Source organism: Pseudonaja textilis, chromosome 5, assembly GCF_049901715.1.
Source record: "Pseudonaja textilis isolate UNSWEBS1 chromosome 5, rPseTex1.2, whole genome shotgun sequence".
NCBI lineage: Eukaryota > Metazoa > Chordata > Lepidosauria > Squamata > Elapidae > Pseudonaja > Pseudonaja textilis.
In genome coordinates this window covers 41,832,931-41,847,934 of record NC_141994.1, presented here as the reverse complement: position 1 = coordinate 41,847,934, position 15,004 = coordinate 41,832,931, and the positions used below count along the sequence as shown (strand labels likewise).

General features: G+C 36.7%; 1 protein-coding gene across 2 annotated transcripts in view; it reads right to left on the bottom strand.

The window, feature by feature from the left end:
- Window positions 1-14,538, bottom strand: part of CFAP54 (cilia and flagella associated protein 54) — a 130,429-nt gene extending 115,891 nt beyond the window's left edge. For both annotated transcript variants that reach the window (XM_087934630.1, XM_087934631.1), the window contains exons 1-9: window positions 14,299-14,538; window positions 10,979-11,084; window positions 6,128-6,274; window positions 5,685-5,856; window positions 5,093-5,151; window positions 2,434-2,577; window positions 1,506-1,619; window positions 1,325-1,426; window positions 282-480 (exon numbers count right to left, since the gene is read on the bottom strand). In XM_087934630.1, coding sequence (XP_087790756.1) covers window positions 282-480; window positions 1,325-1,426; window positions 1,506-1,619; window positions 2,434-2,577; window positions 5,093-5,151; window positions 5,685-5,856; window positions 6,128-6,274; window positions 10,979-11,084; window positions 14,299-14,498 — 1,243 coding nt within the window. In that variant the 5' untranslated portion in view covers window positions 14,499-14,538. The remainder of the gene's footprint in view (window positions 1-281; window positions 481-1,324; window positions 1,427-1,505; window positions 1,620-2,433; window positions 2,578-5,092; window positions 5,152-5,684; window positions 5,857-6,127; window positions 6,275-10,978; window positions 11,085-14,298) is intronic.
- Between the last annotated feature and the right edge of the window lie 466 nt (window positions 14,539-15,004).

The following is a 15,004-nucleotide window of genomic DNA, read 5'->3' as shown; positions in this document are numbered from 1 at the left end:
GCAAGCAAACAACCAGGTTCAGAGAGCACCAAGATCTACAGATCAGCCTTGAGCTATATATATATTCTCTTCTATTGGTATCAGTCTGATTTCCCTAGAATATATAATATTCAATTCCTTAACCATCATAGTTATTGCTAAGAACCCTGATAATCAAAGTCCATACATCTGGAATGTGGCCTATTTGGGGAAAGTTAACCTCTGTTAATTTTGTAGAGTACCCAACTTTTATTTATTTTTCTTATCATTCTATCGTATGTTATATGTATATATACAATTACCATCAAGAATATCTGCGCCTGCAAAACAGAGTTCCGCAATAATATCACGCACTTCTATTTCATCGGGAACAGAAGGTCCAGGAATAAGGGTCCGTCTGTTTTTATCAAAGAGAGCTTCCATAATGGAAAAAAAAATCGATGAATTGCAATCAAATATTTCCATCAGCAACCGTTCTGTGATGGTACGAGGCCAAGGCAACTACAATAAAATAAAAACACCAAGATCAGTTTGTATTTCAAATAAATTGAACTATAGTAATGCATTTCTATAAAACAGTTACCATGACTGCTGAATCTTATACTGTAGAATTTGGTGTCAAGTAAAACTTGGCTTCCATTTTCAATCCATTATAAGAAGCAAAATGTAATAAATCTGATTCTTTAAAAAAATGAATTGTTGGGAGAGAAAGATAAAACATGCTGCAAATAATATGCACATGTATAACACACTATGCCATTTAATTATTAAAAGCCATGATTCTGGCCTTTATACCAATGGGAAAGACGAATGAGTAAGATTCAAAAGGCTAGTAGTAAAAGTTTCTATGGCCATGCACTGATAGCAACTGGTTCTCAATAGAAATTATTTTCTGGACTTACAGCCTTCTAAAAGCCAAATTCCCCTCTAGAGATCTATGCATCAGGTAGTGGTTTCAAATACATTAATGCTTATTTGCAATTTCAGACAGCAGAGAAAACAAGACCTGGCAGAATGAAGAGTTAGGTTTCAATGTAAAGATCTCTTTTTAAAGAGTTCCATTTTTCAAGAAGGGACAGAATCTAAAAGTATAAATAATATAAAGCCTTCAGTTGAGCCCCAAATCTTTTCAGTACAGGTATTCTAATGCTACAATCTCTATCTACTCACCTGAGAATAAGTCTCACTGAGCTCAAAGGGATTTATTTCTAAGTAGATAGACAGACGGACAGGTGGACAGGCAGACAGGAAGGCAGGTAGGCAGGAAAGCAGAGAGACATGAACGAAAGCCACCTTCATGAGTTCCTATTTCTGGCCAGGGCAAGTTAACATTCCTAAAACTTACATGCTGTGCTTCTTTCAGATTAGCTTTTATTCTTGGTCTCAGAACTCCTTTTGGTCGCCTTCTTGGTTCAAATACTGTTCTTTTAAAAATCATTGCTGCCATCTGGCTCAAAGTGAAGAAATGCATAATTATTATATTACTTCTGTTTTTAAATATGGTAATCTTTGTGAAAAATATGTACCTTCACAGTTGCTTCTTTGAATTTTTTCTTTGTTTCTGTGCTCAGAGGTGATGAACTCATAAACTCCATTTGCTTTAGTTCATCAATTTTAATCAAACCACGCCGTGCAAACACCTACAACATAATATACTCATTCATTTATTAAATGCACTCTGAAACTTTCGCATAAAAATATGTTTGAAATTTCCCCTTTTTAATAACGACACAACAGGTAGAGAAAGGAAATGGCAATACTGTCTGTTCATTTTAACCTAACAGTCCAACTGACGTTATATGGAATACTCCAAACCCTATCATAGAGTCAGATCGCAAGTATTAAAGGGAACAAGGCTGGGAGATGATTTTGGAAACGCTGGCAATACCTGGGATGCAAATGTCATTCTGCTCATTTGTCCAACTGATTGGACTTCATAAGCTAATAGACAGAGCAAAACTGGAAACACATTAGAGAGACTACATTGGGCAAATAACAAATAATGAATGGGGAAAAAGCAGATGAGAATTTAACCTATAGGTAGGATAGAAAAAACTTGTTTGATTAGTAAAACAAGCAAAAACAATCAATGCCCCATGGTAGCAAAAAGTTAGAAGGGACAAATAAAAATGATGGCCCTACTATTTAGAAAAGTAGTAATAAGTTGGTAGCGCACTGAAACCCAAATCTGATAACACTAATAATTCAAAACATTGGAGAGCAGAAAAAGGAAAAAGGCAGTTAATCTATAAAGAATGCATTAAAACCCTAAAATTTCATGTAAATGATTCCTATCCTAAATATAGACTGATAAATCCCAAATATTAATGTAAACTCTTCCTCTCCTAAATGAGGAATATAAACAAAGTAATCCCTTTTAGCTATGCTTTAGAGAGAGCAGCTCAAACAGTAGTATCTTTTAAATCTTTTAATAAAAGTTAAAATAGAGATTACCTCTCCATGAATACCTGATTGGCAATCATAATAACACTGACAGACAGCAGCATACAGAGTGGATCTCCATGTCAAATAGTGTACAGCTAAAAGTGGAATTGATGATTCCATACATAATGATGCCCACAATAAATATTCCAGCACCTATTAAAAAGTATCCCTTTATTAATAAACCAGACTGTGATTATTTTTTCTTTGATATTCTAATATATGCATTTCAAGTTATAGATCAAATTTTGACTACCTTTGGCTCCCAAGCTTAAGTGTATAAATCACATACCTTCTCCAGATATGTTGTTTGTTTCTTAAGTTAATACCCTTACATTCTCTTCTCAAATAGAACACAACTTCAGATTCCATCCTCCCTTCCCAAATTCAAGCATAAAATTAGGGAGTTGTGTTTTCACATAAAGAAAGTCCTAAGTCGTAGCTCAAACTTAAGTTTTAAATTGAAGGGAGGGACTGAAGGCTTGCTTTGTTTTAATGATAATTAGGCCCTTGGAGTATTTAGAATATAGAATTATACATATTCAAATCCGTCACTTAGAGCTGGTAACTAATAGTTAAGTACAAAGATAAGTTGATGGTTACCACTAACAAAGTATCCTCTTTATCAATACAGAAACAGCCCTTTTTCTGGTGAGTCTCTTTTTCTATTTTAATTCAGTATTGATTTCTGGTAACTGCTTTTTCTAGTTCCTGTAGTTTTCTTGGCCAGGCAGGGCAAGTTAAACTATATCATTCTCTGATATTTAATTATTCATTAAAATATCAGAGAATGATATAGTTTAACTTGCCCTGCCTGGCCAAGAAAACTACAGGAACTAGAAAAAGCAGTTACCAGAAATCAATACTGAATTGAAGGCACATGTGTGCATCCACACACCCACAGCCACCCACACATATATAATATGTATGTGTGCATATATTAATCATTACTAAATGAGAATACTTTTCATGAAATAATGACAGTATAACAAATATTGATCAGAAAAATATTAATTTTGCTACATTCAAAACAGAAATTCAAGAAAGTTAATTTATAATTCATGTATACATTTAGATACTAAAAAGAAAAAAAATCTATCATGTTGGTTAAGAGCAATTGCCTGGTCCCCAAGGGCAAATTAAAATTTAGATACTGGGAAAGAACTGATAATATTGCTCCTTTTATAATGAAAATTTATTGGTTTGGCTGATATTTCTAAAATTAATTTTTTTGTTTTAAATTATCCTGCATAGTAATGAAAGCAACTACCTTTTTAATCAACTCTTTTCAAATTAAAAAAAAAAATGTAACTGTGAAAAATAGCCACTAGATGCCGCTAGAGTTCAACCTAATACAATAAGAGTCTTCTATATATCCATGTATTTTTTATACTCTAAATAGCTCCATTATATTTTTATATATTAAGTAAATATTAAACATGTGAAAGCACAAAATAGTAAAAATATGTACAAACTAAATATATGGTATATTTTATAAATATTCCACGATCACATCTTTATAGTTCTGAACCCATTTTAGTTCTCACACTCTTAAGGCAAGTTTTATACTCTTATTTAAATATTATTATTTGCTTTTGAACTTCCCTAGAGAGCTACCAATCCTATATAGTCAGCAAAAAGAAAAAAGAAAGACAAATAATTGCTTTTAAAGAAAAAGGGATCCATGGCCAAACAAGTCCTCATTTGACTTTTTGTTCACAAATCAACCACAAATCAAAAGGAGCAAGATAAAATATTCTGAACCAGGTTGTTCCACAGCCTTACTGATAATATCATGCTTTCTCCTGGCATAAGATAAGAACTCTCTCAACAATCACAAAGGACTAGTACATATTCTTATAACAAAAACAGCATCACAAGTTATTTAGCCCAGAGGTCCCCAACCTTTCTGGCTTTGCAGACCGGCGGGAGAAAGGGAAGAAATGGTTCCACGTGAGTAACAGGCACACATACTTGCATGTGCAGTTCCATTTGCACAAGCGTTGGCACAAATGAAGCTTCACGCACGAGCGTACTTGTTGCTTGTGCAAATGGAGCTGGGCATGCAAGCGCGTGCTCCTGCCACTCACACAGCCCAGTTCCCAAACAGGCTACGGACCAGTACCAGGCAATGGCCCGGGGGACGGGGTTGGGGACTCCTGATTTAGCCCTTAAAGAGCATTTCAATGATTCACAGGAACCTTTTGGAGCTTTCCTCTAAGTTCAAATAATAATGCATATTTAAATACAAAGACAATAAAAATGTTTCATAAATCATACTTTAAAATGACATGGCAGTCATTTTGAAAATGAATTCCAAATTTTATTTCCTGTTTCTAAACCTGATCCCTGTCAAACAACGTTCTCCCCCCGCTCCCTTTTTTATAAGTGAATTTTCTCTTCTGGAGCATACACATCTCTCTTCCTAATTATCTCTATAGGTATGTAGGTTAAAAGTTTCCTATTCAAACAATAAGTTTTGATTTCTTATTATTATTTAAGGAATACACTTTAATAATACATATTTGTAATACAAATAAAAGTTTAAACATTCCACAATGTTAAATTTAAAAAAATTAATAAAAAATTATAATGAACAGTAATTTTAAAAGACAAGTAATTTGACAAAGAACAGGCAGACAGATACATGCTTATACTTAATTTTATGTACCTTAGCTGATTGGCCTATAGTCATCAAGTGCCTACATATGGTATACATATGAACTGTACCTAAAAGAAAAAACATTTTAACATATAAATGCCATAGTTCTTTATTGTGATGAATTGTGTATCATTTCTACAACTCAAATATCTTATGGATAATGTATACAACCTTATATATAATAAAATTCTTGATACCATATAATGTATCATCCTCTTAAAATATCTCAATAGTAAAGTTTTATGATACTTTTCCTAAACATTAGAATTCCAAAAAAACTCTATCCTCTCAGTTGTACACATTTTACATGCTAGTGTTAATATTTTTTTTAAAACCAGTATCCCATTACATTTCTATTAATATTGAAAATATGATACAGCAAATTATTAAAGGTAAAGAGAAATTGACACTCTCCATAAGATGATTTAATTGTTTAAAAGGAGTCGCTTCAAAACAAGATGAGTAGCAAACAAATTTAATAAATCAATAAACTCTCAAAATGAAAATCATGTTGAAATTTTGAAAGATTTCTTCAGTATGGGGCATAAGAATGATATTTAATATTTAGGACTGCATTTGGAGTTTTAAAAATGTAGCATACCATTGTAGACGATCCAACATAAATGTTCATGGGGCAAAGTCATCTGCATGATGAGTTGCAGTATGGTTAAGATGCCAAAACATGTTTTCACAGAGTCTTGATTTAGGAGGTTACTGTCTTTATCACATACTATTTTATAAAGACAAATATTCCTTGCTTGCAGAACATGGAGCTAAGATGAACAATAAGAAATTACCATCAAAATGTGCCAAGCTGATTTCTACAGCTTTTTCCTTTATTTTATTACCCCAGCCAAATAACAGGCTAGCAATACAGAGCAACTCTAACTGAGTTACCATAATTGGAATCATATCTTCTGCCTTTCCCCAATTAATGCATTTGGAATATAGTATGGGTCACATTCATAGCCTATTTCATGAACCCTGACCAATGCTAAATTATAGAAACATTAAATAACATTAACAGCTGTTATAAATACTCACTGTACGTGTAGCACTTTGATCTCTAAATCCATTTGGGAAAAAATTTGACTTTAATTGATGTGCATCTAATCCGTATTTGTTTATATTTATACCACTAATTTGTTGAAGATACTGCTCATAGCAATACAAAAATGCTAGCTTATGTTCCTGAAAACAAAAATAATATGTTTTACATATATTTTCCATTAAATTGTTAATAGTTATACACAAACAGGTAGGATAAAAATGCAATAATTATAATACTTGCTTGAAAATTAATTATATTTAATTCAGTTGTTTCACACATTTATTGAATATTTAAAGTTAAAAATTTACAGTTCAGTAAGCTCATATAACAATTGAATGCGCTGGAATTCTTTTTCAAGTAAGCAACTATTATGCTGTAAGTTAGGAAACCAGACTGATGAATACAGCTGATACAATACAAAAGATATTGGAATACTTTGTAATTTATTTAGTAGTTTTCAAACAAAATTCTTCTTTATTCCAAATAAGAGCAGTCTCAAGTAAACTTTAAAAAATACTTTCACTGAGAAGAAACATTAATAAAGACAAAATTAGTAAAATTATCCCTGCTGTTCATATTTCATAGCAACTGATACTAGTTGAGTTAATATACAGTAATAGCCATCATAGGGTTCATTGGCTTTGGATCAGTATATTGTATGTACTATGTTTAAATGGTTTACAATTTATGACTTGTTGCTGTGTAAACCCAAACACTTATGCTTATTTAGCAAAACAATTTAAGCTAGATTATGGATTAGAGTTAGACCTTAGGGTAAAGCATAGACACACTAAGAGGCATAATACCTTGAATAAGAATCATAAGTAAACATTCAAATTGATTTCATACAAATTTGTATTAAATATCAAAAACAAATATGAATAAAATAGTAAGTTAATATAGGTATCTTTAAGTAATATTAAATATATTCAAATAGTCCTCAAATTATGATGATAAATTGAGAATTTCCATCCCTAAGTGGTGTCATCATAAAGCACAACTGCATTGCTATTGACCATATATTGCTACAGAAATGCATGAAACCAAAGATGAATACCTCCTAGAATGCATATGGGTCAATATAAAAGAAAAAAACGACACGGCCATAGGCGTGTATTATAGGCCACCCAATCAAGCAGAAAAAATAGATGTCCTTTTTGCCAGCCAACTAACAAACATATGCAGGAAACACACAACAATAGTAATGGGAGATTTCAATTATCCTGATATCAATTGGAAAATTAATTCTGCACCAAGTGAGAAATTAAATAAGTTCCTTACCAACCTAGCTGACAACTTTGTTGTCCAAAAGGTAGAGGCTGAAACTAGAGGGACAGCCATACTAGACTTAATTCTTACAGAGAAGAAGTGATAGAGGGAGTTGAAACTGCAGGAACCTTGGGTGAGAGTGACCATGTCATACTAGAATTCAACATAACACAAACACAAGCAACAGAACATAATGACACCAGAGTCTTGGATTTTAAAAGAGCTGATTTCAATAAACTCAGAGAGAACTTGGGAAAGATTCCATGGATGAAAATCCTAAAGGGGAAAACAACTCAAGAATCTTGGGAAACTCTAAAAAGTATGATCATAGAAGCCCAGACCAGCACAATACCACTGAGAAAGAAAAGCAAGAAATCCAAGAAGAAACCAGCATGGCTGCACAAAGATCTCTCTGGCAAATTGAAAGAAAAAAAGGACAAGAACAAAAAATGGAAAGGACATACAACTGGGGCAGAATATCAGCAGATAGCCAGAATCTGCAAAGACGAAGTCAGGAAAGCAAAGGCTCAGAACGAAGAAAGACTTGCAACAAAAGTCAAAGATAATAAAAAAAGTTTCTTCCAACATATCAATAACAAGAAAAAAATCAAGGAAACAAACGATCCACTAAACAGAGAAGATGGCAAGGAAGTAACAGGCAACAGGCAACAGGCAAAGCAGAACTACTTAACTCATTCTTTGCCTTTGTCTTCACGCAAAAAGAAACGATAGCTCAACCCACCAAAAGCATAACTGCAAAAGACAGACCAGAAATAAAAGTTAAAATAAGCAAAAAAATAGTAAGAGAACACCTGTCTGATCTTGATGAAAACAAATCACCAGGGCCTGATGGATTACATCCCAGAGTTTTAAAAGAGCTGGCAGAGGACATCTCAGAACCACTGCACCATATCTTTCGTTAACCCTGGAGCACCGGGGAACTACCAGAGGACTGGAAAAGAGCTGTTCCCATCTTCAAAAAAGGAAAAAAAAACAGACCCAGGAAACTATAGACCAATCAGCCTAACATCAATACTGGATACTGGAAAAGATACTGGAAAAGATAATAAAAAAACAGATCTGCCAACATCTAGAAACAATTAAGTAATAATTGGCAGTCAGCACAGGTTTGTTAAAAACAGATCCTGGCAAACCAATCTTATTTCATTCTTCAACACAGTGACTAAATTAGTAGACCAGCAAAACACCGTGGACATAATATATTTAGATTTCAGCAAGGCATTCGATAAAGTAGACCACAACCTACTTGTTAGTAAGCTAGAAAAAAGTGGAATAGATAGCACCACCACTAGATGGATTCGCAACTGGCTGGCAAACCATACTCAACGAGTAGTCCTTAATGGGTCTAAGTCTACATGGAGGGAAGTAAGCAGTGGGGTGCCACAAGGTTCCGTCTTAGGCCGAGTACTCTTCAATATCTTCATTAACGACTTAGATGAGGGAATAGAAGGGGAACTTACCAAATTTGCAGATGATACTAAGCTGGCAGGAATAGCTAACACCCAAGAAGATAGGCTCAAGATCCAGATGGATCTTGACAGACTAGAACACTGGGCCATATCTAACAAAATGAAATTCAATGTAGAGAAAAGTAAAGTCCTACACTTAGGCAAGAAAAACCAAAAGTACCCATATAGACTGGGTGAAACCAGGCTCAATAGCAGTAACTGTGAGAGGGATCTTGGAGTCTTAGTGGACAACCAGCTAAATATGAGCCAGCAATGTGCTGCAGCCACCCAAAAAGCTAATGCAATCCTAAATTGTATTAACAGAGGTATACAGTCAAGATTAAGGGAAGTAATAATACCACTCTATAAAGCCTTAGTAAGACCTAGAGTACTGCATCTAGTTTTGGTCACCACATTATAAAAAAGATGTTGAGACTCTAGAAAAAGTACAGAGAAGAGCAACCAGGATGATTAGGGGACTGGAGACTAAAACATACAACGAACAGTTGCAGAAACTGGGCTTGGCTAGTTTAGTAAAGAGAAGGACCAGGGGAGACATGATAGCGGTCTTCCAATATTTGAGGGCCTGCCACAGGGAGGAAGGGCTCGAGCTATTTTCTAAAGTGCCTGTAGGCCAGACAAGGAATAATGGATGGAAACTGAACAAGGAGAGATTTAACCCGGAAACAAGGAGAAACTTTCTGACAGTGAGAACAATCAACCAATGGAACAGCTTGCCGTCAGAAGTTGTGGGAACGCCATCAGTTGAGACTTTCAAGAAGAGATTGGACTACCATTTGTCAGAAATGGTGTAGGGTCTCCCGTTTGGGCGGGGGGTTGGACTAGATGACCTACAAGATCCTTTCCAACTCTGATTATCTGTATCTGTATCTGCTAAGTAACAACCATTACTTAGCAGATACAGAGCCAGCTGTCATTGTTAATCAAATCCCATAGTCATTAAACAAAACAACTTCTAACCAAGATTAGATTCCCCATCCAAGTCAGTGGAGAAGCTAACAAGGGCGTTGCAACTCCCAACCCTGCATGCAGGTAAGAGGTTGCTGCTGGATGGTAAAGGGAGCAAGGGAGTGTGCTGGTACAAGGGAGGCAGGGTGAGGGTCAGAAAAGGTGCATGAAGGTACAAGGTGGTGCATGGGACAAGTGGTAGCAGCAGGGAGGGTGTGCAAGATTACAAGGAGCTGAGTAAGAAGCACAGTGCAGGTTGGAGAGAGTGCATGAGGGTGTGGGGGGCATGAGTGCTCAGTGAAAAGTGAACACAAGGGAGTGGAAAAGGGTGCAGGTGGACTGTGACTTTCTGTGGAAGACAGCAGGGAAAGTTGCAAATGGCAATCATGAGAGCACTGAAAGTGATCATGAGCGTGAATCAGTTGCTAATCACCCAGATCGCAATCGTATTGCCATGGGGGTGCTGGACCAGCCATGACCACCATTTGTTCAGTGCCAGTGAAACTTCAGACACTGAACAAATGTCAATAGGTCGAGGACTACCTGTACACAGAATGGAAGACACAGGGCTCAAAATTAGGAATACAAAATCATATAGTAGTTTTCCAAAATGCACATCATGTAAGACTGAGCTGAGACAATTAAATCATCTTTAGATTATAAGGAGGCAGTGCAGTGTGAAATAATTTCAGATTTAAAAAATATTTCAATCAATGCTTATCATTTTAAGATAGTATGTTTGCTGAAATTAATACTTAAAATATTCTGCATATACTATAGTTTGTTTCTGAGAAAAAGTGGACATTTCTCTTAAAGAAGACCTGTGGAAGCACGGTTAAAGAAATGGGTAAGATATAGTAATTTTTATCAATTCCTTTTTCTTCTTGCAACTTTCTACCATTATTCCCATCTGTTTCAGAGTTCCCTAATATTCAATAAAACCTCCTTCTCTTTACAGCAGGATCCTGTTTGCATTTCCCATTTCCTGCTATGTATAATATATATAACTGAACCCAATGAATTAAAATGAATTAAAATATTATATATGAAGCATCATTTTGCACAAGTTGATGAACACTCATGCCTACACATTTAGCAAAACACTGATAAAAGTGATTCATCAGAATCATTACTTACTTTCATTTCCATAAGCTGATCACCAATTTTTACAAGTGTTTCATTGTAATACCAATCTGGGAGTCGAGACCTATAGTTGTTCCAGATATTGAACAAAGAAGTGGTTCTAAATAAAAATTACAACAGGAAATCACTTATTGAGAGGTATGGTAATAATCTTGTTGGATTAAAATTTTTAGAATGGCAATAAGATAGTAGAGCAATATTTTACTGGATTTCCTAAATATATCAAGAACAAAAACTGTTTATAAATGTTTATAAAGTAACATATATTTAACTCATATATATTAACACCAGTTTTGTGTAGTGGCTAAGCCACAAGCTAGAAACCAACAGACTGTGAGTTCTACTCCTGGCTGAGACACAATGATAGTAGGGTGACTTTGGGTCAATTGCTTTCTCTCAGCCTTAGAATATGGCAAACCACTACCGAAAAATGTTGCCAAGAAATCTGCAGGGACTATTCCAGGAGTTAACTCTGACTTGAAGACCAAAAAAGTTATAAATAGCAGTAACATTTATAAGATATCTGAAATATTTTAACCTATTAAATTATCATTTGATTGATATATTGTCTGTAGCAGTTTTAGACACCATAAAATATCAAAATACTATTTCCATAAAACCTCCTTGAGATCTAAGTAAAACAGTAGATTATAATGTAGAAAGTTTATGAGACTAAAATAGTAACAAAAGCTGGAAAAGCAACAGAAGCAGTCAAAGAGATCTAATAGAAACAAATACATTGCTAGAACTCTGAAATCAAAACATAGTTTTATGATGACATGCATCACATAAAGATTAAATCAAACTGGGAAGAAGAAAACGACGATTAAAAAAGGATAGCAAATAAAAACATGCAATATCTAAAACACTTCCCAAATTATATTACTATAACATGCTCTCCATGAGACGTTTATGAATGCAATCAGGGGTCTACAACTGCATATGCAGTTCTGGGCACTCTGCAGTTTGCCATCTTATACCACTGTGTGAGATGAACTGGCTTCCAATTTTCAGGTGCAATTCAAGATGCTGTTTATTACCATTAAAGAGTCAGATTATTAGAGGGACTACTACAGGGCTGTCATACTCTCGGCCCATGGACTGGATGCGTCACATGTTGGCCATGCCCATGCCCATTTTAGTGAAGGGGGAAAAAGTCCTGATATGTCACATGACGCCATGATGACCTGAGTTTGAAACCCCTGGACTACTACTTTCTGAGATTGTCTGCTATTCTGAGAATGTCTGCTATTCCTGCCAACCTTTTGGACCTCAGGGACAACCAAACTCATAATTTTAGATCCCGGGGACCACTAACCGGTTCTGTAGGCATGGCCTAATTTGTGGGTGTGGCTTGGTGGTCATGTGACTGGCTGGGCATAGCTTGTATGTAAATATTATAAATATTTGTATAAATATTGAATTTTTTATTTAAAAAAGAGCAACGTTTACCCAAAATCAGGCAAATCAAGCAGATTGAGTTGCTCACAGAATAACAGATTCATTCAGAGATCTATCTATCTGCCATTGGCTAGCTCAGTCTGTCACATAAAATTTGCTTGCAAGCAAACTCACAAAATTAGCTCACAACACACCAAGCATGTAAATATTGAATTTTTTATTTTTTTAAAAAAGAGCAATTTTTACCCAAAATTAGGCAAAGCAGGCAGATTGAGTTGCTCACAGAATCATTCAGTGATCTATCTATCTGCCATCGGCTAGTTCAGTCTCTCAAATTTCCTTGCCATGAGTCTGCACTGAATTTGCTTGCAAGCAAACCTTCAGTCCTAAGGGAGGTTTGGATATGCTGAGCCGAAGATCTAAAGACTAGCTAGAAAGCAAGAAATCCAACCATTTCCTGCTTCCTGGCTAATCTAAATCTCCTGGCACAGCAGAACAGATGAGGGTCGGAAAAAAGAAAAATAGCAATTTAGTAGGCAAGTTTACAGGTAAGGAATGAGTGGGCGGGGAGGGTTCCCTCAGGCCATGTGGGCAGCGCAGCCTTGTGTTTCTGTGCAGCCTGGATTAATTGCTTTGTGGGGGTGCTCTAGGGGACTGGAGACTAAAACATACAACAAACGGTTGCAGGAACTGGGCTTGGCTAGTCTAATAAAGAGAAGGACCAGGGGAGACATGATAGCAGTTTTCCAATATTTGAGGGGCTACCACAGGGAGGAAGGGGTCAAGCTATTTTCTAAAGTGCCTATAGGCCAGACAAGGAATAATGGATGGAAACTGAACAAGGAAAGATTTAACTTGGAAACAAGGAGAAACTTTCTAACTTTCTGACAGTGAGAACAATCAACCAATGGAACTGCTTGCCCTCGGAAGTTGTGGGAACGCCATCAGTTGAGACTTTCAAGAAGAGATTGGACTGCCATTGGTCAGAAATTGTGTAGGGTCTCCTGTTTGGGTGGGGGGTTGGACTACATGACCTACAAGGTCCCTTCCAACTCTGATTATCTGTTATCTATTATTACAGTTTGTTAATTTGCCTAATTCCACTCTATGGAATGTCTATATCAGGAAAGCTTTCAAATCTGTGGTTTGCAACTTTTTAGAAGAATCCAACTTCTAAAAACTAAAAGCCTCTTTGTACCAATTCAACAAATAAAAAATATAATTGAAATTGGATCTGTAAAAAATTGTAAGTCTTCATGTGCAAATACAGCTAATCCTTATAAGAAATACCTAGTATGGCTTTAGTAACCATACTGAATGCAGCAATCAAATAAATTAATTTTAATAAAAAATCAAATTATCTTTCTTTCGTCCTCCACTTGTAAAGCTCCTCTGCTTTTGGAACTGTTTCACAACAGACTAGAATAAAATATCTCACTGATGGGAAGAAACATCACTTGATAAATTTTCTTACTGCCTAAATACTCCAGACTGGAATGGTGGAGAGGAGAGGAAATGACAATTACAGCCTCACACTTTAAAAATTGTTTTCCATAGTGTTAAAGGTAAAGTCTCCCTTGAGTCATGCTGAACTCCTGATGTTTATAAGATGTGTTGTTTTCTTGATAACAATCAGCGGGTTTGCCATAAGCTTTTCCGAAGGTTTTTTCGCTTTCCCGGGAACGCTTAGGGTCCGGGGACTATTTGATACTTTCCCACCCGAATATTAACGATGTCCAACCCTGCTTAGTTTTTCGACAGCCGCCGTTTAACAGGCTGGCATACAAATGCAGGCGAGTTACGTTGAATCCGCTCAGTAATCAGAAATTTCTACAGGGAAGGACGGAAAAGGAGGGAGTCGCCCAGGGGAAGGAGAGGGAGGCGAGGGGCTTTGGCCACCTTTCCGCTCTTACCCTCGCCTGTGCAGCTCTTGGTCCTTGGAGCTCGCGGCCCCCGCTTCCCGTTTCCGCTTGAGGAAGCCCAGGCAATCGCTCAGGTCGGACTCGAACCGGTGAACCACTGGGTTTCTTGGATCCACAGAGCCGTAGAAAATGGCGGGGGCCGGAGGAGGCAGAGTCGGGGATCGCGCCCTGCTTTTGGGAAGCTCGGCCATGGCGCTTCCCTCGCTTTCGCCCCTCCTGCTCAAGCAGCGGCACGCGGACGGTTGCTAGGAGACAGGCCAACAGGCAGAGCGAGCAAAGGGGAGTGGGGCAGGAGGACCTCGGGGCGGGGGGAGCAAAGGGAGGGGCGGGCGCTTTCTTTGTCCTCCCGGGCGCTCGCGGGGTACCTTCTTCGGTCGTGGTGCGTTGCATCCCAGCATTTCGAAGTACGGTTGTGGCCAAGTTTTTGTCCGTGACCATCCAGTGGGCTCATGGCAGAATAATTGTTTGCATTCCCACTCTGTGAGAAACGCGAAGCAGCGTGTTTCGTTTAAAAAGTGCATGCTTTTTCAGAAGTTGCTCCTATAAACGGGACTTAGCGGAATACTGTATATTTCAGGATATCTCCCCCACTAATAGGGTACAGAAATAATTTTTGGTTCACCAAATTATTCATCGAGTTTTTCTAGATATTCTTGCAAATGAACACTCAGCTCCAGAATGCAGTGTTAAAAGTTAG